General features: G+C 45.8%; 2 protein-coding genes and 1 long non-coding RNA gene across 6 annotated transcripts in view; 2 read left to right on the forward strand and 1 right to left on the reverse strand.

The window, feature by feature from the left end:
• Positions 1-6,741, reverse strand: part of LOC103101679 (uncharacterized) — a 26,545-nt gene extending 19,804 nt beyond the window's left edge. For all 3 annotated transcript variants that reach the window (XR_001623728.2, XR_008913470.1, XR_008913469.1), the window contains exon 1: positions 6,427-6,741. This is a non-coding gene — a long non-coding RNA (uncharacterized LOC103101679). The remainder of the gene's footprint in view (positions 1-6,426) is intronic.
• Positions 3,632-8,399, forward strand: LOC100028132 (uncharacterized). Of its 2 annotated transcripts, none has more exons than XM_007499873.3 (2): positions 3,632-7,180; positions 8,002-8,399. In XM_007499873.3, exon 1 carries the CDS (start codon positions 3,942-3,944, stop codon positions 6,276-6,278), a length of 2,337 nt encoding a protein of 778 aa, XP_007499935.2. In that variant the 5' UTR covers positions 3,632-3,941; the 3' UTR covers positions 6,279-7,180; positions 8,002-8,399. The 2 variants fall into 2 exon arrangements, with proteins under 2 accessions (XP_007499935.2, XP_056661026.1); XM_056805048.1 differs by having other exon boundaries at positions 8,007-8,399.
• A 7,686-nt stretch (positions 8,400-16,085) lies between these two features.
• Positions 16,086-24,937, forward strand: part of CAMKV (CaM kinase like vesicle associated) — a 28,184-nt gene continuing 19,332 nt past the window's right edge. Inside the window, exon 1 of the mRNA XM_007499871.2 lies at positions 16,086-16,351. The gene's annotated coding sequence lies outside the window, so the exon portion shown is untranslated. The remainder of the gene's footprint in view (positions 16,352-24,937) is intronic.

Raw genomic sequence — 24,937 nt, forward strand, 5'->3', positions numbered from 1 at the left:
ATATGAGAGAAGGGATCAGACAGGAGAGATACTGAGTAAGTGAAATGGAAGATACTTGGTAACTGATTGGATATGGCAGGAGAAGTGGGAATGAAGATTTGAGAATGACCTCTAAGGGGAAAAACTTGAGTAAATGAAGGAATGGGAGTACCCTGGACAGAAATAGGGGAATTAGGAGGGGTAGCTTTAGGGGCAAAGTGAGAGTTCTGTTTTGGATGTGTTGAGTTTGAAGTGTAGATGAGCCAACCAGGCAGAGATGTTCAGTAAGGACCAGAGCTTGAAGATGAAGAGTTCTAGATGTAAAAAACAGGAGTCACTTTTGTGAGGGGAGAAGATAGTTAAGATAGTTGAGATGCAAGTTGGCACTATTTTATGCAAGCTTGTCTGGTTTCCCTTAAAGGGAGAGGGGAAAGCCTTTTTTGGAGTCCTTGATTTGGTTTCCTTTCTGCCCGAGACTTCAATCTCTTTAATTTTAGAGGCTCCATTTTTTTTCACCTGGGTATTTTGATGGTCCCTATTTAACTAGTCACTCCCATGTCCACCTCTTTGGAGTGGAACTTGGAACAGGCTATTTAGCTCTGGAAAAAGTTAATGTGAACTATCCAGCAGTCTCTTTTCCTGGGTCCCTATGATCCAATGTTCTTAGGGGTTCTAGAAGGACAAGACTAAATGGAGCCTTCAGTGGGTACCAAGAAGTGACTAAATTCAATGACAATTAGGGTTTTGGAGTTATAAGCTCCCTAAAGGGGCCACTCCTTTGAAAAGCAGTTGTTTGCCTATTGTTGTGCCCTCATTACTACTGAACTGGTGATGCAAGGTCATACTATTACCCTTCATTACATTTCCCATTAGGAGTTGAATAATGTAAGATGGTCCCTAACAAGATGGGGAGCCCTCCATTGTTAAATAGAAATGGTACATCCAAGATCAAGCTCCCATAGACCCCTTAGATGTTAGTTGCCCTTCATGAACAGATTGTGACTTTGCCAAAAGCTGACCCCTTCCACCCATTCTAGCCCTAGCACTTTGCTTATTCTATTATTAGCCCCATTGATCCCTACCTATAAGAACTTAGCTTTTGGGGAATGCTATTTTTTCTGGTGTCCTGAGGGACCTCACAATTCTGCGAGAGGCATACACCACTGGACCTCAATGGCCATTAATCCAATAGTAAGAGACTCCCTGAGGTACCAGAATCCTGGCAAGTCCTCCCAGTGAGCCAACCTCTGAGCTATATGGCTACTGAATGAGAGCCAGGAGGGATGGGGACAGGCAATATTTCTTTCATACTGATTCTTAGGTAGTGACCATAGGTGGAGCTGAGTAATCTGAGGTCTGGAGAAAATAGAACTGGACAATTAAAATCTCCTCACTTTGGAGTCAGGACCAATGACAGACTTTTGCTGATGTTTTCAGATGCAGAGTTGTTTGAAGGGCATACTAGTATCCATCAGAGACATCGTATACATTCTCTATCCTGCTAGACTGAATAATGTGATTGGTGAAAATAGCAGAGATTGGAGACTGGGTCTATTATCAATATGGACATGAAGGTCATAATGCTACATCAATAAGCATGGAACCATATGTTCTGTAAAGATAATGTGTGGCTATATCGTCTCCTCTTGGCAATAGAAACATCTGCTTTTGAAAGCTTGCTATGGCATGATTCCATATGACTCTTGATCTTACAGGATCAATTGGAAAACACCCACTCTACCAGAAACAGACCTGTTTCTGAACCTTTGAATGAGGAAACTTCCTTCCCTGAAATAGAGATGGAAAACACCTTCCCTATAGCCCAGTTAACAGACTGCTTCTCTCGTGCAGTGCAAATCTTGACTGAATTTAATCCCCAAAACCCTTCCCCTGCAAGCCCAGTTTCTCATGTTCCCTCTCCTACAGAAAACCAAATTCCAATGCAAAGGAGATCTTGTCCTCCTAGAGAAACCTGTCCTTGTCAAACTGACCCACAGGTACAAAATTCAACTAGAGGCCTGTTTCCTCTAAGAGAAGTACCTGAAATAGGACGGAATGGGGATGTGGTGACTTTAAGACATAGGATACCGTTTACTCCCCAAGAAATCAATGAATTTACACGAAATATCCCCACATATGAACAAGATCCTTTTCTAGTAACAAAAAAGATGGGAGACATATTTTTTCAGTATAATCCGTCTTACAAGGACGTTGAGAACCTTAAATTAATATATATCAGTCTGTTAAAGTGATTTCCTTGTCACACTTGGCCCTGACTGGCAAACTGATTATATTAGTCCCCTTCCTCCATTTCAAGGTGAGAGGTTTATTTTAACAGCTCTTGTTGTTATTGTTCAATCCTTTTAGCTATGTCTGATTTTTCATGACCCTATTTGGGATTTTCTTGGCAAAGATACTGGCTCGCCATTTCCTTTTCTATCTCAGTTTACAAATGAAGAAACTGAAGCAAATAGGGTTAAGTGACTTGCCCAGGTTGGTCACACAGACCACCTTTGAAGACCAAGCCCATATATTTCAAGTGTATAAGAGAGTCCTAAATCAGCAAACAAAGATTTTTCAATTCAGGACAAAACAATTTTGCACTTTGTCAAAGGGTAACCTTATGGAGAGGAGATCTCAACCTCTGGGAAAGAGCCACTGGAATTAGTCAGAATTTTCTTTTCTTGCTCCTCAATTTAGCCAATATTTATGGGATCACAGGTTACACAAGGAAGTAGAACACTTCAAAAAGAATCTTGGATTTGGGAACCAGAAAATTTGGAGTCAAGTCAGCCAGTCAAGCAGTCAATAAACACTTTTTAAGCATTTACTACATGCCAGGCACTATGCTAAGTGCTGGGGCCCCATCCTAAGCTCAGCTCTATCACTTACCAGTTGTGACCCTGGGCAAATCATAGAAGAGAGGACAGCACTGAACATAAAAGATCCAGGGTAATAAAATGAAGAGTTTCAAATGGGGAGGGTGGATGGGCCACTAAAGGAGGTAAATTTCCAACTACATTGTCTTGGTCTTTCACAGCCTTTGCCTATCCCCAAAACCAATGTCAGCCTCCTAGACTATAGGAATAAGTGCTTCTAGAAAGATTTTATACTCCAGCCAGGGAAGAACAAACCAGAGTCAAATATTAGAACCGGATTATGACAAGTAATTGCCTCTTGTATGGAAAGCCAACATTAGGTGGGATTTGGGGGCAAGGAAGAAGGAGTTCGTCTTCAGTCACCAAGCCACTGATGGATCTTTGGATCTTAGCATTATCTTGACTTCTTGTTGAGGGCCCAGGCTAATGAATCCTTGAGTGACCTTAGCACTTTAGAATCAACTTCTTGAGGGGACTCTGTCAACTCTGGCTAAGAGAAATAGTCCACTGTTGGAGATAATAGACAACTCAACTTTGCCATGCACATTGATGGAACACTCAATTAAAGGTCAGACTAGGAATCATTGCCAGTCCTACCACAAGCCAAGACTTCTTCCACTAGCTAAGGACAAAAATAAGGCAATACCTGGAGAGGCAGGCCTATGTTGTCCATGACGTTACCCATGATACCTATACCAATGTCATTGGTATCCACGGTAATGCCTATGACAGCTCCTCCAGGGGTGTCCATGACATTGCCCATGATAATGTCTAAGGTAGGATGCTCACTCCTAAAGAGCCTCCAACCACATTGGGGAGAGAGTTTATACACTCTCATCCCAACTACAACCTTCTTTCCAGTGGAGCCAAAACCATCAAGAAGTCCAACATCAAAAATCCAAGCTCCATTTACTCCCAAAATCTGAACCCCAAAGTCATTTTTGCCATCACCCCTACCAAGGCTGGGCAGATCGACAAAGACATAGACATTTGCATGGTATCTACTAATGAAGAATTTATACAGGGCTCCAACTCTGAGAACCAGGCCATCTACATTAAAGACAAAAGAGGCTCCATTACCCCATGGTCACATGCAGCATGGATGGCCAGGACCTCTGTTCTAGACAACCCAGTCAATTTCAGGCTTCCTATACGCTGGGCTCCTACCAGCCAAACAAGAAAGGCATGATATTAGGCATATGCACTAGTCAAGCCAAATTTGGGGTTGTGTGTGAGGGAACTAACTTCCATGGGGAGGCTCACTGCAAGGAGACCCACAGGAGCCTTCCCCTAGAGGCACAGCCCTTCTACATCATGGACAAGGTGGTCTGTCCTCAATCTCCAGCTACCCAGACCACTAGCTCCCAGAAGGTTGAATGTCCTAGCAAAGACCAATCTTGGGCTACCAGATCAAGTCCCTCCCAAACATCTAAGGTCAGAGACAGGGAAATCTCAAAGTCAGTCACAAGGAACAGCAATGCAGACCTGGAAGAGAGGGGAAAGTCTATAAAACCTGTGGCCACAAAAATTGGACTGCTTAGTGGTCCTATACCCCTGGATCCAATCTATTTTGTTGGGCAAAATATTCTAACCAAACAGAAGGAAACCCACTGGCCCCCGACAGCACCAGACAAGGGTAATCCTACATCCTCCTGGGCCATACTATCATCAGACATCTCCAAGAGTTTATCAATGAAGGAGCCCAGCAATTGTACCACATATGATAGCCAATACCAGGAATCATTCTCCTACAGTTCAAATAAAGAGGAAGGGAACATGGTCTCTTTCAGTGAGATCAGTACGACAGAGAGTATTTCTAATATAGCTGAAGTCTCCAGAAAAAACAGTACTGAGCCTGTCCTAACTGATTCCCAACTCATCAAGGAATTAATTGCACCTACAATGACCAACAATGTAGGTGATATCCATTCTTCAATGGAAAATAAAAATTCATCTGTGCCTCTACCCACTCATGTAGGTGTATCAAGGGTGCCCATTTCATCAGAAATCTATGTCTATACTGGAAAGGACGGGACATCTCAGGTCATGGCAAGCCAGAGTACTAACACTAAGTCGACTCAAAATGTGGATGGCAAGGTCAGCTATGGAAAATCCACTGCTAAGACTCTGCCCTTTACCACCTACTGCCGACCTGGTGTCACTTACAAGATATTGCCCATGACTGAGGTGGAAAAGGGACCTCATTGTGTAAAATATTCCCTCACAGAGTCAAGTGAAAACCATTCAATGGTCAAACACTATGGGTCTTTCCAAGGTTCCCATCATGAGCTAGTCTCCACCGCTGATTTCCAAGAGCGCCCCCCTGCCCAAATGACCTCAAGCCACACAACAGCCTCCTACAAAAACTTGGCTGCTGTGGTGATAGACACAGGAACAGGCTACAGCAAGTGTGGTTTGGCGGGGGAGGATCGTACTCGGGCTATAGTGCCTACCAGGGTGGGGAGGCACCTGAACTCTGAAGGGGACAAAACCCCCTACTATATCACAGAGGAAGCAGAGGCAGCTTGCTCTACACTGATCCGTGGGGTGGTCACTGACTGGGATGCCCTAGAAGTCCTCTGGAATCACATCTTCTATAGCAAATTGTGTGTGGAGCCCCAAGAATTAGCTGTTCTGGTGGCTGATTCACCAGTCTCCCCTCGTACCAATCGTGAGAAGGTAGTTGAGCTCTTGTTTGAAAATTTTGGGGTACCTGCCATGCAAACTGTCCATCAGGCATTACTCAGCCTCTATGCCTATGGGCGTACCACAGGACTTGTCATGGGCAGCGGGCATGGCACTTCCTATGTGGCTCCCATTATCACAGGTGAACTGGCACCCCTGAACCTTTACCGACTGGATGTGGCTGGGAAAGACCTCTCTGAATACCTCTCCCAGCTACTTTTGGCTGGTGGGCAGCCACCACCCAAGATCGATGTTCTGACCCATATGAAGGAAACCTGCTGTTATGTGACCCTCGACATGGTCTCTGAACTCTGCCAACTAGAGAGCAAGAACCGGCTTGACTTTGTCCTTCCAGACAAGCATATCCTCTCCCTTGGGGCTGAACGGTTCCGCTGCCCTGAGGCCTTGTTCAAGCCTGATGTCCTGGGCCTCAATCAGCCCAGTCTACCTGAGCTGGCTCAGATTAGCATTAGCCAGCTGGAGCCACACTTGCAAGACCAACTGTTGGCTAACGTGGTTCTGGAAGGTGGGACCACTCTGCTCAATGGTTTCTCCGAAAGGGTCCAGCAAGAACTAGGGTCCACAGCAAACGTCTTATCCTTGCCTCACCGTGCCATGGCTGCCTGGCTAGGAGGTTCCATCATGGCCTCCCTTGATTCCTTCCAGACTCTCTGGTTGAGCAGAGAGGAATATCAGGAAGAAGGCCCGTGGGCCATCTATAAGTACCACCTGTGATAGTCATGGGAGCATAAAGTTACTGTGGGAGTCAAAGAGGACTCTGGGTCTCTGGGTATCTCTTAGGGTCATAGGATTCCAGTGAGGGGGGGACAGGGCTTCAAGAGGCATAACGGCATGACTTTGCTACCAAGTGCTCCAACCATACCGGACAGAGGATCTTCTCTTCTTTTCCCTAACTTGCTTGTGAAACAACTCTTCCCAACTCTATTCCATTCTCTCCATCTGGACTCATCCTTCAATCCCCACCAGATGTGAGAGGAAAGATAGGGTCTTATCATCAAACCTGGTATCTTCAGTCCTTTGGAAAATTATGACCCCCCCACCCAACACATTCCTAGCAGACTGGGTTTCCCCTACAGCTCCTGATTTGGGGTCACAAAGGGGCTGGTGCCCACAAGAAATGGAAATCCGTCTTCTTCCCCCTACAGGACAACTGGCCAGGACCTTTAGGGCCCAAGGAGCTGCTTCTTCTCTGGGATTTGCCCCGTTGCCCTGGCAATCAGCACAATTACCCTTGATTGCCAGCTTGTTGCTATGGAGATTTCAAACACAAAGTAATAACCCACACAGCATGCCAAATGACTCATAGCTGGGGGGTGGGGACAGAGGGAGAGGATCCTTCCTTTCTGATGGCATGCAGGATTGTGGGGGAGATCTCCAAGCTTTTCACCTCTCCAGATCTAGAGAACATGGCTACACTTTCATAACACCCAAGGGCTCCAACCCAGAATCTAGCCAATCAGCCAAGGGACCATGACCTAGCTTCCTTCCTGCAAGTACTTCTGCCATAGCTCTGTTCAGAACCATGCAAGACTTCATTGGCCTTGGAGGCAGTAAATCACAAAGAATTCATGTTAAGGGATAAGTAGGGATAAGAAGAAGCCATGGGAGGAAGAGTGGTGAGTGTGGCTCCTCCCAGTTCAGCACACCTTAGGAACATTTAACCAGTGTGTAGGAGGGGCAAATGAAAAAGCAAAGGAGGTAAATAAATACCAAAGGACAGAGCCAGGAAATGTGGGTAAATAACATAAAATGGGGACAAATACCAGGGAATTGGAGTGGAATGTATTAAAGAAGAGTAATCATGTCAAGTATGAGCAATGGGATCAAATTATGAGGGAAAAGGTGGCAAATGCCAAGAAGTTGGATAAAAATGCCCCAAATCAAAGTAACTGGCAAATATTAGAATGGGAGCAAATAGCAGGGAATAGGGGTAAATACTAAGACATGAAGAGTTAGTAAGGGTAAATTGGGTAACACAGAATTGAGTAAATACCAGGGGGTGGAACATAAAGTAAGCAAGAAATTAAGGCAAATAGAGTAAGAGAAAATACCAGGGAATTAAGGGTAAAATACCAGAGGAAGACCTGGATTCAAATCCTACCTCCTATACTTAAATATGTGTGACCCTGGTAAAGTCATTTAACCTTTGTACTTCTATTCTCCCATCTGTAATACTGGATTCAGTGGCCTCCCCAGTCTCTTCCAGCTTTGAATCTAAGAACCTAGAAATGGGGCAGTGAACAACATTGAATGAAAGAGTAAATGGCAAATATCAAAGACTGGGGTGACCAAGAACAGGAGCAGATGCTTTTCTATCTTATGCTGCAAAAACCCCAGGCTTTGGCCAGTAGGAGATTTTAAAGGTTCTTTTGTGAGTGTGTACTTTGGACCAGCAGTAAGTTCAAACACAGAGTCATGCGTGCAACTTTTTCCTAAGCCTAGGCACAGACCATCCTCACAGAGTGGACTGCTCCCCAGCCCGTCAGACCCCCTGCCCTCAGTTTTGTTGGACCCCTGGGGAAAAGAGGACGTCTACCTCCTCTTCCTGCTTGCAGGAGGACAGAGGGGAAATCTCTTTTCTAAGAGACAAGCAGAGATTGAGCTGATTATGCCAATCCCAGCGAAGAGCTGAGACAATGCATCTGTAAACCTGGGCAAGGTTTGAAAATGGTACCCCCCACCCTGTACATTATTGCCCTCCCCCAATCTGCCACCATCAGAAGCTTTGAACTTGCATGATTAACATACCTAACCCAAAATAAATACGTGCCCTGGAGAGAGGAATGCTCAGGCATTAAAAATATATACTTTTATTAAATATCACCTTTGAAAACATTCCTTACCACGTGCATATTCTCTTCAGTGCTGTGCACTGAATGTTTGCCCACCTTGCTCATACACCTAGAAGCCAGGCCTCTGGAAGTCCGGGCCTAACTCATTGCTCAACTCTAGGCAAATCCATTTCTCTCCCGTTAGGGATCAGTTTCCCCATGTGTAAAATTTAGAAGTTAGACTATATAATCTAATAAATTTATTTTTTTTCATAGCTAATATTCTATGAAATCAAAAGGCAGCTAGATGACCCAGTAGATAGAATGTCGGTCCTGGAGTCAGGAAAAATCCAAGTTCAAATCTAGCTTCAAACACTTCCTAGCTGTGTAACCCTGGGCAAGTCACTTAACCCTGTTTGCCTCAGTTTTCTCATCTGTAAAATGAGCTGAAGATGGAAATGGGGTCATGAAGCATTGGACACATCTGAAATAACTCAACAGCAACAACAAGAAATCAAGAAACCCATTTACATTATTCTCCTTTGTGCACTCTTCAACCTATCCATACTGACTGACCACCATTTCTCATACAAGATTCTCCAATTCCCATCTCTGAGCTTTTGAACATGGTAGTCCCCCATGGCAGAATTCTGTCTCTCCTCTTCCCATCTTTCCTCTTAAAAGCCATAGCTTCCTTCAAAACTCAACTAAAATATTACCTTTTATTTTTAAACCCTTACCTGCTGTCTTAGAATCAATACTGTGTATTGGCTCCAAGGCAGAAGAGTGGTAAGGGCTAGGAAATGGGGGTTAAGTGACTTGCCCAGGGTCACACAGCTGGGAAGTGCCTGAGGTCAGATTTGAACCCAGGACCTCCTATCTCTAGGCCTGGCACTCAATCCACTGAGCCATTCAGCTGCCCCAAAACATTACCTTCTGTAGGAGGATATTCCAGTCCCCACCCTCCGCCATGCTGTTGATGCCTTCCTCTCTAAGGTTACTTTCCATCTACTTTGTACATATCTTGTATTTATTTACATGTTGTCCCTGTATCTGGTAATTGTCCACATTCTAGTGGAATTGTTGAGTTGTCCTGGAGGGCAGGGACTGATTTGGCTTTTTCTTCATATCCCCATGGTGCCTAGAACATAGTAAATGCTTACTTAACAAAAGTCTGCTTTATTGATTCATTAAGGTATGTATGACTAAATAGTAGGGCCTTTTCCTGAGAAATTTTATTGGGGAGGGAAGCAGATAGACCACAAATTAATTGTATGACTGAAAGGAGAAAAAAAGGGGACTGTATCAACTCAGACCTAGGAACAGACTGGTAGAAAGGCATATCTTGGAGCTCTTGAGAATAAACTTTTCAACTTTAATATAGAAAATAAGATCTATTCTAACTTCAGGACAGGCGATAGAAGTAGAGGGGGCCATATTCATTACCCAACACATTAATAGATAATTAATAATTTTCAAGTGAAGTTAGGAGAGCTCAAACATAGGATTATTAGATTCCTTCGGAAGTTGGACTGGAGAACATTGGGGCTGGCTGCCTGGCATATGTGGGAACAAAGTCATCCTATCCTAGGTTAAAGGTTAAAGGTTAAAGAGGCTTCTTGATAAATACTTAGAAAGGATTACTGGGAAACAAGGTTAGTGCCTTCCTAAAGCCAGGCAATGAAGGATGGGTTAGATGATTCATTTTTTATTTTTATTTTTTTAACCCTTACTTTCTGCCTTAGTATCAGGCAGAGTATCTTCTAAGAAGAGTGGCAAAGGCTAGGCAATGGGGGTTAAGTGACTTGTTCAGGGTTATACAGCCAGGAAGTATCCGAGGCCAGATTAGAACCAATTCCCAACTCCAGGTCTAGCACTCTATCCACTGGGCTACCTAGCTGCACTGAGGACCATAGGCTTTAGAATTGGAAGGAAATTGAGAGATAATTTAATCCAACTCCTCCACGAGATATGAGGAAACTGAGGCTCAAACTTGCAAGCTGAATTTCCCAACATCACACAGAAAATAAATAGCGGAGCAAGATTCAAACCTAAGGCTTTTGCCCAATCATGCCCAGGGTAGAGCAAGGGAATAGAGTTATGTGACAGTGAATAATCCAGCTCTGGAGTGATAGGTGCCCAGACCATAAGAACTGAGGGTGGAACTGAAGTGGAACTTCAGCCTTCTTCCTGAAACACTCTTACCAGAATTCCCTGTTTTCTCAGTGGTTAAATTCTGGAGAGGTCCTTGTTTTCATTTCCCTTCAGTTCAGGGATGCTTGGGTGGTAGTTATGGCAACACTGACTTGCTGTCTTCATCCCTTAAGCCCTTCTCTCCTCTCTGTCCAATTCAGCAAGAAGCTTCCAAACATGCAGTATTTTAGTTCCCTTAAGCCTTGGCTGGCCAGACCTTCTATGGGTTATCTCTGCTCCACCCCCCACAAGAGCCCAAATGTTTCTTGCTGACCTCTGGGCCCCACCCAAGTTCTAAGAAGGAAAGCCCACTTTCCTGATAATGGAACTGCTCCTGTGACCTTAGATAATTTGACATATCAGTCATGCTTTGCCCTTTTCCCTCTCCTGCACAAACTAGAACTGAACCTAAGATCCCTGGAATTAGTCTTCATTTATGATGTGAATGCCTGTGTCTTAGAGATGGGGAAGGGACAGCCTTGGGGATTTATTTGTGTGTGCAGTCATGCACATACAGAAGTGCACTTTCAACTGGATGCCCAGGGAGCCAGAGAGAAGCAGGCACACGTACACATACTCGTGCCCTCACAGGCAGGATGGCACGTAGATATATCAAGGGTCAACTCTCACTGCATGCCTACTGTGTGCAGATTCTCCACATACATCTATTCATATTCCTGGAAATGTGTCCTCATGCCTTCCCCCTTTTGATCCCTGAGAAACTAAATAGGGGCAGCCTTGTCAGAGAGCCTCCACTTAAATCTCCTCTAACCCAGCTAAGGCCCCAAATCCTGGCTTCTTCCCTGTCTCTCTCTTTCTTATGGACAGGAGCAAGATAGCTGGGAGAGAATGTGCCAAACTAAGCACAAAAAGCCAGTGATGTCTACCAGAGAATATCCTCTATGGGTTTTCAATGTGAGGATGGTCAATCCTATTCACACATACACAAAATCATCACATTGTCATCATTAGTAGTAATATGCCATAGTAGCCAGAAAGTTCGATTTGGAGTCAGGAGATCTACATACAAATTTCTGCTCAGACCCTTACTAGCTGTGTGATCATGGATAAGTCACTAAACCTCTCAGTCCCATTTTATGTATCTGTAAAACTTGTGCTTGGGGGCAATTAGATGGCTCATTGATTTGAGTCAGGCCTAGAGAGACAGGAGGTCCTGGATTCAAATCTGACTTCAGGCATTTCCTAGCTATGGGTCCCAGGACAAGTCATTTAACCTCCATTGCCTAGCCCTTGCCTCTCTTCTGCCATGGAACTAATACACAGTATTGGGGAGGGAAGGGTTTAAAAAAACAAACAAAATTGTGCTAACTGACTTATAGGGTTGTTGTGAATACTAACCATTCAGTTCTTTAAGAGTTTATTCACTAGGAACAGTGGAAGACACTGTATATACAAAGACAAAAACAAAACAATCCTTGATCTCAAGGAACTTACATTCAACTGGGGGAGAGAAACAACATATAAATATATAAGTAGACGCGAAATAGAAGAAAGTACTTTGGGTAGAGGTAGGGGACACTTACAACTAAGGGATTCAGAAAGACCTCATAAATGACAGGACTTGACCTGAATCTTGAAGAGAGCTAGGGATTCTAGGAGTTAAAGGTGAAGAGGAAAAGCATTCCATGATGGAGGACCACTTATACAAATGTGGGAGATAGAATGTCATACATGAGGTACAGTAACAATTTGATTTCAACATGAAGTAGTGGGAAAATGAATGTGAAATCAGAGGAGGCGTTTGTATTTTATCCTAGTGGCAATGGGGAATTACTGAAGTTTCTTAAACAGTCATGATATGGTCAGACCTGTAACTGATGTATGTCAATTTGGTAACTGGGAGAAAGGCAAATTTGAGATAGGAGAAACTGAATGCTGGGAGAATAATTAAGAGAGGAGAGGTTCCCCAACTGATAAATGGGCAAAGGACATGAATAGGCAGTTTTCACAGGATGATATTAAAACTAACAATAAGCACATGAAAAAGTATTCTAAATCCCTCCTGATTAGAGAAAGGCAAATTAAAACAACTCTGAGGTACCACCTCACACCTAACAGATTGGCTAACATGACAGCAAAGGAAATTAATAAATGTTGGAGGGGATGTGGCAAAGTTGGGACACTAATGCATTGCTGGTGGAATTGTGAATTGATCTAACCATTCTGAAAGGCAAGTTGGAAATATGCCCAAAGAACTTTAAAAGACTGCCTGCCCTTTGATCCAGACATACCACTGCTGGATTTATACCCCAAAGAGATAATAGGAAAAAAATATGTATACAAAAATATTCATAGTCACGCTCTTTGTAATGGCAAAAAAATTGGAAAATTAAGGGATGCCCTTCGATTGGGGAATGGCTGAACATATTGTGGTATCTGATGGTGATAGAATACTATTATGCTGAAAGGAATAATGAACTGGAACAATTCCATGTGAACTGGAAAGACCTCCAGGAATTGATGCAGAGTGAAGAAGCAGAACCAGAAGAACTGCTGGGGGCCATCAGTCCACGACACCTTTGTACACAGAGACTGATACACTGTGGCATAATCGAACATAACAGACTTCTCTACTAGCAGTAATGCAATGATCCAGGACAATTCTGAGGGACTTCTGAGAAAGAACATTATCCACATTCAGAGGAAGAACTGTGGGTTTAGAAATGCAGAATAAAAACATATGGTTGATCACATGGTTCGATGGAGATATGATTGGAGATGTTGACTTTAAATGATCACTCTATTGCAAATATTAATAATATGGAAATAGGTTTTGAACAATGATACATGTAAAACCCAGCAGAATTGCTCATCAGCATTTGGGGGGGGAGGGAGGAAGGGAAGGGAAGAACATGAATCATGTTCTTGGGGAACATGGGAAAATATTCTAAATAAATAAATTAAATTTTTAAAAAAGAGGAGAGGTGAGAAAGAACTGAATTGAGCAGTGGCTGTGTGAGTGTGTGGAAGCAAACAGATACAGGAGATATTATAGAAATAGATTGAATAAAGCATGGCAGTTAATTGTATCTGAAGGATGAGCAAGAATAAAGATGATTCCTATATTGTGAAGCTGAGTGATTAGAAGGATGGGTGGTGCCCTTGACAGAAAAAGGAAAGTTATATATAACTATAGTTATGTGCATTGTTACTGGTAGGTCATCTATGCTTGCCAAGGACAGCAAACTAGAAAACAAAAGAACTTCCTTGGTGACAGTTAATGAAAATGAAGTTAGTTTTCAATTACCTGCATGTGGATTATAACACAGACTCTCATTTCTGGGTACTTACAAACTCATAGAAGGAAAGGCATATGCAAATAACTTTTATATAAGGTAGAATTAAAAGAGCAAAAGAGAGATCTAGGCAAAGTGATGAGAATTTTAAGAATAGATCCCACTGGGCCACCTTCCTCTGCCATCAGTCTCTATGAGACCAAAAAAGACAAGCCCTTTGTAATATTAGTTAGAATCATACAGGATGGGAATGAATCTACTTCTTTTCAAATTGTTTAAAGCATTCTGAAGCCAAAAGAAGTGTGTCAGAGGATTATCTGATTTGGTGAACAATTAGCATCCTGAATTTTTTCTTATTAGAAAATTGAGATATGGTTGTATTTATTCAGTGTGTGTATCTAGTATAATTCATAACACCCCCCCCCCCAAAGCAGAGATGGTGTCCAGGATTCTGGATCATGTGACAGCAGTGGTGGTCAGTGAAGCAACTTGGACACAGGATAGGATGAAAGAATCAGGGAGATATACAGAGATCATAGCAACATCTTCTCTCTCCCCACATTATACCTCAGTTATGCTCCGATCTGCTTGGAGATAGAGGTAGATTAGATAACTTATATAAGGACCTTTAAACAGCAGGCTTCAGAGTCTCTTCACACCAGAGAACTGGTCTTCCATATTTCTACATCTGTGGTTTTTCTTCTCTCTAAAATGCCCTATCCCCTTCCTTCTAAATTCTATCTGTGCTTCAGGGCCTGGCTCAAATCACAGACTCCTCAATAAAGGCTTCCTAGACCACTCCAGTCTACAGTGGTCTCTCCCTTTGATGAAATGTTATAGTCTTCACTTTCTGTAAGACTTATGAGGCACTGAGCATACAAGGTTTGGTATTACCCCCTAATCTTGTTTTGTCTTGCTATTGAGAAAGGCACTGACCTCTTGTTTACCTGAATCTTCCATGGCTGGGAACCTAGATCAAAGTACGTGTCCAGTAAAAGCTTATTGATTGATTAATCAGTGGAAATGAAAGTTATCCCAAAGTCTTAATGCAGTTTTAAGCTATTAGAGCCTACATCTATTTTTTAAAAAACCAAAACCTTAAAGCTTCAACCTGCCCTAAGATTTTTGGGACACAGTGCAGACCACACTCTTTACTTAAAATATTTGAAACGTGGAAAATTAGTGCCGTACCAGGGAGTCAGATTTCTGTGTGCTGTGGTCACATCATCTGATGTGACCTGAACAAGGCAAGAAACCAAAGGGGGGAAAAACAAGGAACAGTTGAAAGGTGGCTGGCACCGAGATTGCTTGTGGAGCTGTCCAAGTGCTGAACCAAGGGCAGCCGGCTGGAGGTTGCCAGGATACAATTCAATTCCTCAGTCCTTCTGGAACTTCTTTTTTCTTTCAGTCCTTTAAAAGTCCAATAAGGCGGTTCTCAGGGCATTTTTTTTTTCCAATTTACACAACGCTTGCTCTCTTCTCAGTCCTTTCCAACATTCTGTCTCATAATACTATCGGGGAGATGGAAGAAGAGGTGGAAAGGGACGATTAATATAACAACTCTATGACAGAGGCCCTAAATGTCACTCACATACTCTCCTCCTGATGCCAACGCGATGTATGAACATATCTGTGTGGACACACACACAATATTCACATGCTCAGACATACGTACAAACGCCCACCAATTCGACGCACATCCATAGAGCATACCCATTAGCATCCCCAACACACGCTGATGTGCGTCAGCACAGACACGCTAACATAAATTACATGCATGTTTTATGTCTTTGTCTATGCGCACACCCAGTCTGGACTCTGCCTCAGGGCTTCTTCTCCTCCTCCCAAATGCCCAAGTCCCTCCTCATCCCTGGCATCTCCAAAACAAGACATCTTCGTTGTCCCAATCTCTGACTAGGGACTGAGAACTGGGATAGGGTTAAAGCAGTCTGAGCCCCTAAGGAGAGTGTCCTAGCTTGCTGAGCTGCCCTGGGCAAATCTTATTTCTCGGTCTTAGTTTCCTTTTCTGTATAATGGGTACGTGGAGGCTTAACCCTGTCTGCTCCCTGCTGCAAGGTAGGCTTTAGAATTCTTCCCTGAATCTCGTGTGAAGGAGGGGCTGGAGGGCTGAGGTGAATCGAAAGTTGGGGAATGGGGTCCTTTCTGGGTCCAGGCCTGGGACACTGCCAGAACCTCTGCTGAGAACTAGGGTCGGTGAAAGGGCTAGGAATACAGGGTGAGTCACCAGTACATTCTGATTTCTCCCCAACCCCCACCTCCTACCCCGCGCCCCGACTCCAGGCTCCTCCCCCACGGGGGTGGGCCTGAATAGGATAAAGCTCCACCCCCTCTGACCCGCCCCCGGCCCCCGGTGCGAATTTTGCGCTGGGGAGCGGCGGGCGATGCTGGAGGCGCGCGGAGCTGGGGAGCGGCTGGACTCGGCGCCGCATCTCCCCCGCCCCGAGCGGACTCTGCCCTCCCACCAACTGCGGCGTCCCTGGACCCTCCGGAGCCCCTTGAGCCTCGAGCCGGCGGCTTCCTCCTAGTGACGGGACAGGCGCTGCAGGTGGGTCTCGGAGACTGGGGACAGAGTCGGAGGCACCCGAGGCTTGGCCCTAAGGGAGCAGTGGGTACCCCCGGGCTGGATGGGTTGGGTGGTTAAATTCGTTGGGGTTTGGGGACCGAGCAACCGGAGTGTAGGTTGTGTGTGTGTGTGTGTGTGTGTGTGGTGTGGGGGTGGGGGGATGTGAATGGTTGTTCCATGGCTTTTCGGGGCCCTGGAGTGGGAAGAACTGGGTTCCTCTGGGGAGGGGTGGGGGCAGCGAAGACTAGCTGTGAGAGCTGAACTGAGCAGCCTGTCAGGCTGAACACGCGGGCTCCCCACGGGTGGGGGAGGGGTGCTCCTAGCCTTGAGAGGGTCTGGGAGCAAAAGTTCTCGGGAGCAGCTCCCGGAACGACAGGAGCTCTGCATATCCCCTCAGCCCGTGGCCCCTGTGGCCACACGGGACCGAAGTCCCGGGTGCAGAAAGGCTAGCTCAGCTGAGAGCTGGATCGGCTGTCGGCTGACCCGCTTATACTCCCAGAGCAAAATTTAATTATCTGAGCCTTTGCGGAGTAGCACCTACTGTGTGCAGGGCACTTTGAGGTCCCGGGAGGGTCTGGTTTGCCCAATTCCCTTCCCCTTGTTCGGCTCCCCAAGTTCCATCTCTCCCAACCCCTTCCTGTATCCCTGGAGGGATCCCCCAATCCTCTTTTCTCTCCTTGCTCAGACCAGGCACTAATTTCCATGACAACCGGGAGTTCTTTATGGTGACAAAACGCCCAGGGGGCTGGAAGAGAAGATTTGGGTGGGGGCTGGGAGAGGAGTTAACCCATTTTGGAATTCGGGCTGAGGCACCTCTTCCGAGCTCTTTGGCCCTGACCCTCGAGGCAGCCACCTTGTTCCAGCAGCAGCCTAAGGTCTCATTTGGGGCTGGGGTGCTCACGTGTAGGCCAGGTGCCCGCGAGTGCGGGTGTCCATGTGTTCGGGTCGGTGAGGGGGAGAGAGGGGCGTGGGTGCAGACACATGTGCACGAGTGAGATGGGGGGGGGGGCTGCCAGGCACATGTTCGAGCTGCGGGGGGCCTAAAGGCTGTGCATTTGTGTACCACTGTGCATATATGTGCAGGTAGGGGCGCCATCTGGGAGGCAATTTTCCTGGAGTGGAGGCTGGGGAAGGAGCAGAGATCATTGACCTCTTGGCTAGAGAAGAATCCTCAGGGTCTCTGGGTCCTCAGCTTGTTATTAGCAGAGCTGTACTTTGGGTGGATGGATGGATGGGGAGGGGGAAATGGGAGAAGGGGAGACAGGTTGTGTGTCTTTGGCAGCATGCCCAGCTGTGAACTTCCAATTAGGCCCCTCCCTAGTGTCTCCCACTTTCTGTCCTGGGGAGCCTCATTTCTAGAAACATTACCCCTCCCATCCTTAGAATCCCTGACAGCCGGCCATTCTTCTATACTACCTTTGTCCCCACCATACTGCTCTGCCCCAGGAATTGTGTCCCACTGCCTTCTGAGCTAACTCCTTGTCTCTTGGATTGGAACCCTCCCTCCCAGGAGAGGAGCTTCCTTTCTCTATATATCACCCCCCCAAAAAAATCCTGGTAACAGTGACCAGAGATATGATAGGTCAGAGGCCTGAGCTTCTCTGTGTGGCCCAACTCTTCCATAAGCTCAGTCTGTTCTCTGTCTCTTGGAATCTGAGGAAGCCAGGATATGATGGGGTGGAGGCTGCCAGCCACTGGATGGGACACCTTCCCACTCCCCAATCCTACAAAGGCTGCATGATCTCCTGGACAATGATCACAGGTAGAAAAGAGTAATGAAGGGGCACTGACAATCCAACTGTGGCTATAGCCCCTCTAGCAGTGAGGGTGTAGGTATTGGGGGAGGGCATTATTTCCTGAAATACAATCCCATACTGGAAGTTAGGTCTTGGGGCCCTGCTCTCTTCCCCCTATGAAATTAATTTCAAACCCACCATTCTGGATGTTAAGCAGGGGGCTGCTATCTGGGGGTTGGTGGGTAGGCAGGAAGTGAAGGATAGGAGATGTAGAATGGATATCCTCCCTGTCCTCTTTTCTAGGGTGTGTGTGTGTGTGTGTGTGTGTGTGTGTGTGTGTGTGTGTGTGTGTGTGTGTAGGGGGTGGGGTTTGATGGCTGCTCTAGAAAGACCACTGTGTTAGAGGAGGCCATATTGCCTCTTGGTGACACTACCCTCCTGCAGTGTCCTTCTGTCTGTCTTCTATTTCCTTCCTAGAACCTCAATTCCTGCCCCCACTCCCCACACATGCACTTGTGTATAAGCAGAAAATCTTTTATTCTTGAGAGCAGAGGCACCAGGCAGGGGAGAAATTGAGGCATAGGGAAGGAAATGAGATTATGCAACTGGCATTCTTGTACTTAGAACTATGGAGAGACCCATTCATTTTCTTTCTTTAGTTACACCTCCTAATAACCCCTCTGAGGGGAGGGCCTGATGCTCATAGGTGGAGCCCGAGGTAGCCCTGGTGACCTTAAGCTTTGTTTTTACCCAGCCTGAAGCTTTTCAGCCCCACCTCCCCTTCTGTAGTTCTTGCTTTTAGGGGGAAAGGGAAGTCGCAGTCTGCAAGGCCTTAAGACTAGATGGTTCTAGGGAAAGTGTTCAGGGAAGAGTAAGAGATGAGCAGAGAAAGTAGTGGGTCTAGTCTGGGGTCTGGTTCAGATCTAGACAGACTCTTAAGCTCTCTTTTTCCCTCCCCAAACTCTTCCAACATATTGAAGCTGACAACAAATCCTAGTTATTTTTCCCCATGAATTTCTGTAATGACAGACAGGAGAGAGAGAGTAGGACTAAAGAGGGTGCTGAGGGTGATGGTATGAATTGGGACTGACCTGTCCCTGTTTTTTCCAAGTCATGATCATACAGTGTCAAGCCTCAAGTTGCTTTACCATCCTCTAGGAGATATTGTGGTACCAGGATCTGGAACAGTTTAGAGCACCTGGCTGCTCTTCCTGTACTTAGATGTGTCCAGCTTGGTTTGGAAATTTGTTTGGGACCTAGCTCCTAGCTCCAGGGGATGAAAGCTCAGTACTTTTCCCTCCCACTCCTTCATCTCTACTCCTCTGTCAGATTTGGGGGCACAAGAGAGGGAGTGGCCAATACTAGAGAGAAATACAAAGGCATCGGGCACTTCAATGCTCCCTAATTACTCTTTTCTATCTGTAATTATTGTCCAGAAGATCATCCACCCTTGTAGGACTGGGGAAATGGGAAGGTCTGCCCTTTCTATCTTTGAGGTCTGGAAACTCCATACACTGTTCTAGGGGTTCCCTCCCTTCAGTGCTCTGAGATCACAGCTCTGATGGCCTTCCTATAAAGAAAATTGCCTATTCTAAGCTCACCCTCTCTCCTTTTTCCCTCCTCCCCTCTGCCATTCACTCTCTAGCTCTCTTAGCCCTTCTCTTATTCTCTCTCTCCCCAGTTCCTTTGACCACTCTCTCTCCACTGCTTTTTCTCTTTTTGGACACAAGTCCTGGTTGGTATATTCTCTTCCCCTTCCCCTCCCCAGTTCCTTGATTTTAGTCTCACTTTCCCTTGCTTTCATACACTGTCCTCAGAGCTCCATCTCTTTTTGTGTCTCCCCTTTGTTTCTTTTTACTTTCAATCTCTCCTCTTGATTCTCCCACCTCCCAGACTCCCTAAGAATAACAGAAATGAAGAGTTAGAAGGGAATATTATCTAACCCCTGGCTCCACCTCTCCTTCCACCCCCTTTCTCACTCCTTACCTCCTCCCCCCCTCCTAGGGTGGCTAGGCTGTGGTGTGAGAAGAAAACCTCACCCAGCAGTGATAGAGCTAGATACTCTACCTGATGGCAAACACATCCTAGGCAAGAGGGGGTCGACTCTCATGTTCACCAACTCATTGCCATACTCCTTCCCTTCTTTGAAACTTCCATTGCCATTAAGATCCCTGCTCATGTTTCCTGATGGATGCCCAGCCTCTCTTTCTTCCCTGCCTTTCAGCAGATCCCCCATCATAATTGAGTGAAAAACATATGTGGTGGTGAGTGGGGGCTCTCCCTAACTTCCTTGGGGGGATGGGAACTGCCTGGGAGGCTAAGGGAGCAAAGATCAGCTGGTGATATCATGGAGGGTCAAACCTTCAGTCTTAAGTTCAACTTTCTCCTTCCATCTTTATGGGGGGAGCTATAGAGCTACTGGAGGGAACAGGATCTGAGGCCTGGTCCCTCTCCAAAACCATTCAGCCCCAGGCTCTGGGGAAATTGAATAGTTGGGAGGATGGAGTCAGAATAATCAACCAAAGGAAGTGAGAATGAAACCCTAGGACTCAGAGCTGAAAGAAACCCTAGAGACCATCAAGAATAACAGCTTAATTTTATAGAAGAGGGAATTGAGGCCCAGAGAGGTCAGATGGCTTGCTTAAAACCACATAGGCAGTAAAGAGTAGAGAAGACACTGGAATTTGGGTTTTTGGATCCCCACATCCAGTGACCTTTTCATTACATCATTCATGATACCGACAGGACTGATGAAAAGTCAGGAGTCTTGCTTCACTCCTCTCTTCCCCTGGGAGGAAGCTGCTTCGACCTGCACTTTGGACACTAACCCCTTGTTACTATAATCATCTGGAAGGGAAACTGGATGCATCCCTCTGACTTGAACAGACCTGGACTGTACTCTATAACCATAAAGTGTACAAGGGGAGACAAGGAGGTTCATATAGTCAAACCAGGTCAGTTGTCCCCTCTTGGAGGCAAGGAAGGCCCCACATTGAAGAAAATCAGAGAGGAAAGAGAGAACTGCCTGTTATGTGAAAACCCTAAAACAATATGGGCTGGGTCAGTTACGTGTAGAGACAGGATAGGGGTTCCTGGGTCCCTAGAGGTTTTTCAGGGTAGGTGGGGGAGGCCACAGGCAGAGACGATATTCACAGCTGCCACTAAATCAGGAGGTGTCGGTAACAGCAACCACAGTGAGAAGGGAGCAGGGGGCCCTCCCTTCTTCCCTCTTTCCTTCTCTGCCTCCCTCCCTGTGACCCAGTGGGAGGGGGAGGCAGTTGACTGTGGCTAGATATGCCAGCTTATGCTGGCAGGGATGGATCCCCAGGCAGCCCCAAAGTAAGAGAACAGTTTGGGGGGGACAGAAATAGAGAGGAAGAAAGAAAAGGAGTGGTCAAAGAGGAGCAATAGATCACAGAATTTAGAAAGGAAAGCCATCTTAGAGATCATCTGGTATGACCCTTCACCTCTTTTACATAGAAAAAACTGAGATCCAGAGAGACTTGCCCTCAATAACACAGGTGGTATAAACAGAGCTGGGACTGGCATCATGGAGAGAGATGAGGGCAGAAATAGACTAGCCCAGAGAGATGTGCCCTCCCAGAGCTAGCTAGGCTAAGACAGAATCTAGAGGTTCAAGCCATGGCTGCTCCCACCTCCCTAGGTAAAGGTTCCCTAGAGATATAAGTCACTCACACCCCCCACCCCCCAGGACTCTGATTCAGAGCAGCTCCTTTGGGCATCTTGGACAAAGAGTTTCTTCCATATCCCTGCGGCCTCAGAGGCCTTCTTAAACAATCCAGAGCTTAGGAAAGATTGGTCAGGCTCATGCCCTTGACCTTAACCATGTCTAAGGCTGGGTTAGAGGTGGTTCGTTCTCCTGCCTCCCCTTCACCCCAGGCACCACTTTAAGGGAAGGTCAGTGGACATTTGGCAGGGAGTACATTTTAGGGCAAGGAGAATAGACTTAGGCTACTTCCAATGAAGGCAAGGATGTTAGTGCGGGCAGTCTTTGGGAGGATCATAGGGGTACCTTAGTTCAACCCCTCATTTTACAGTTGAAGAAACTGAGACCCAGAAAGATTAAGTGACTTGGAAAGTCAGTCTGAAACTAAGATAGATGGGAATGGGTGAGAGGCTCATCTAGCAGGGGAAGGTGAGGACTGGGGTGGGTGGCAGGGATAGTAATAGATTAAATCTTCTCTCTTCCACCCTTTCCAGCTTCTCATTTATTCTATTTTTCTCTTTTCCTTTTTTTTTAAACAAAACAAACCCTCCGGGCAGTAGCACACCATTAAAATACACCATTAAAATATGGAAAATAACCTTCAGCAACAGGCTGGATGTATCCCCGAGAAACAAAGGAGCAGGGATCAGTGACAGCCTGGCTCCCCCTAGTCCTCTAGGTCCTGCCTCCTCTCTTCCCTGCTCTGACTTTCACAGTAAAGAAACCGAGTCTGGCATGTCAAAGTACACACGTGTCCCTGGGGTGAGTGTGTATCCATTTGTCATACAGAACTGCCCTTTGTTGATTCCCTGTAGCTTTGTAGGGGAAGATGGAGAGAGATGTCTGGTCTCAGGAGGGTTCTGTCTTTCACAGTGGGAAAACTGAGCTTGGCATGTAAAAGTCCCTGTGTGCCTGTGTGAAATGCGTGTTGTTTGGCTGTACATGTCTTTCTTGTGTTGGCATCCAGTCCTACGGTAGTGAGAGGTAGAGAATCTTGGTCTCGGGAATATTTAGGAGCTTTCTATGCAGGGACATCTAATCAGGGTCACCCTGCAGCCTAAAGGGAAGCCTTCTGCAGCCCATGACCTCTCCAAATGGGAGGGAGGAGGCTGACGTGCCACTTATTTCATGTGCTGGTGGTGGCCTTAGGTCCCACGTGCCGCCCCATGGTTGTGATGATAGCCTGAGCACCTGGTTTGGTAGTGAATAGGGATTTTTTCCTGGCCAGCAGAAGGTTAACTTCACAAATTCCAGGGAAAGGGGGATTAGAGTGGGGTGGTGAGGTAGAGGGGAGACCAGACCAGGGACCAGGTTCCAGAGGTGCGAACAGGCAGGGAGGCAATTGAGGGAGGCAGGGAAGGAGGTTTGGTGAGCACTCAACAAGGCATTAATGCAGTTGGGGAGCAGATGGTGAGAGTGGGCGAAGAGTGGGGAGGGGGAGGGGGCATGAAGAGGGCCTCATTGTTACCCTGGGAAGAACCAAAATGCTCCCTGTTGTCTGGCTCACTGTTTTTGTTCCAGTGTCTGAGACTGGCCAGGCTGCAGCAGGAGGGATTTGGTTAGAATGAAGGAACCAGTTTCCCATAGAGAGGGCCCTGTCTGTGAAATACAATGTCTGCCTCGGGGATCCTTTCCTGGGGGGCAAAAGACCTTCAGAGAAGCAAAGCCCTCTGACTGAGGGTGAGGTAGGGACTAGACGGATGACCTTCTCTCCCTTTGTCCTGAGTGGGTAAAGCTGGCAGAACTTCCTGATGACTGGTTCAGGGGAAAGCCTCTATCTCCTTGTAGCAGATGGAGTTGTATTATCTCAGGTCATCAAGATGGGCTTTCCAGGAAGCTGAGGAAGGAGAGATTTGGGATAAACTATGGCAGTCTGTTTATATCAGTAGGTGTCATAGGCAGAGTCTGGGTTACTATATGATGAGGAAGGATCGTTTCCTGTGGATACTCTTTATTTTTAGAGGCAGTTGTGGTATGGTAAATAAGATGCTGGGTTGGTGGGTCTGGTTGGTGAGAAAAAGTCCTCACAATTTAAGTAATAGACTAACAAATTCATAAGGCAGCTAGGTAGTGAAGTGGATTAGAGTGCCAGGCCTGGAGTCAAAAGACTTGAGTTCAACTGTGGCCTCAGACACTTACTGGGCAAATAGCCATTTAACCCCATTTGCCTTAGTTTCCTCATCTGAGGTGGAGAAGGAAATGACAAACAACTTCAGTATCTTTGCCAAGAAAACCCCAAAATGGTGTCATGAGCTGGACATAACTGAAAAATGACAGACCAATAACAAAATCATAAATACTTCACTCACCATTTGGAACATCATAGAATAAGACTATCTTAAGCTATAAGACACCTTAGAGATTGTCTTGCCCAACCTCCTCTAACCCCATTCTGTAGATGAGAAAACTAATGCCAAGAAGGGATTCAAAGTTATACAATAGGAAGATAAAATTAGCATTCAAACCCAGATCCTCTGACTCCAAAAGCCAGTATTCTTCCCCTTATTCCATCCTACCAGGCTCCTTCCCCACCTGCCATTTTTCTATCTCCACAGTTTTATTCTGAAGAACTCATTGATTGCTCAATGTACAGGAGTCACAGGTTGGAGGGAAGGCAAAAATGTATCAAACCTGCTCCCTCCCTTCAAGAAGCTTCCAATCGAATAGGAATAAGATGGTTATAAACAGTGCAGCAACCAGGCAGAATGTAATCACTGACATTAGAAAAGTAGGGATGGCAGTGGAGGGCTTAGAGCAAGGGATCTTAACTTCTTCTGTGTCATAGACTCCCTTTGGTAAACTGGCAAAACCTACAGAACCTTCTGAGAATAATGTGTTGTTCTTTTTTAAGACGGGGTCTTCCTATTATGCCAAAGCTGTGAGTGAAGCAACCACTCACAAGTCCAGTTCTATTGCCAAAATTGCCAAAGGGCTTGGAAGCTTAGATTTATTTTATTTCATTTCTTTCTTTTAAAAAAAATGCATACTTTCTGTCTTAGAATTGATACTATGTATTGGTTCCAAGGCAGAAGAATGGGGGGTTAGGAAGTATCTGAATCCACATTTGAACCCAGGACCTCCCATCTCTAGGCCTGGCTCACTATC

Source organism: Monodelphis domestica, chromosome 7 (genome assembly GCF_027887165.1).
Source record: "Monodelphis domestica isolate mMonDom1 chromosome 7, mMonDom1.pri, whole genome shotgun sequence".
Lineage (NCBI taxonomy): Eukaryota > Metazoa > Chordata > Mammalia > Didelphimorphia > Didelphidae > Monodelphis > Monodelphis domestica.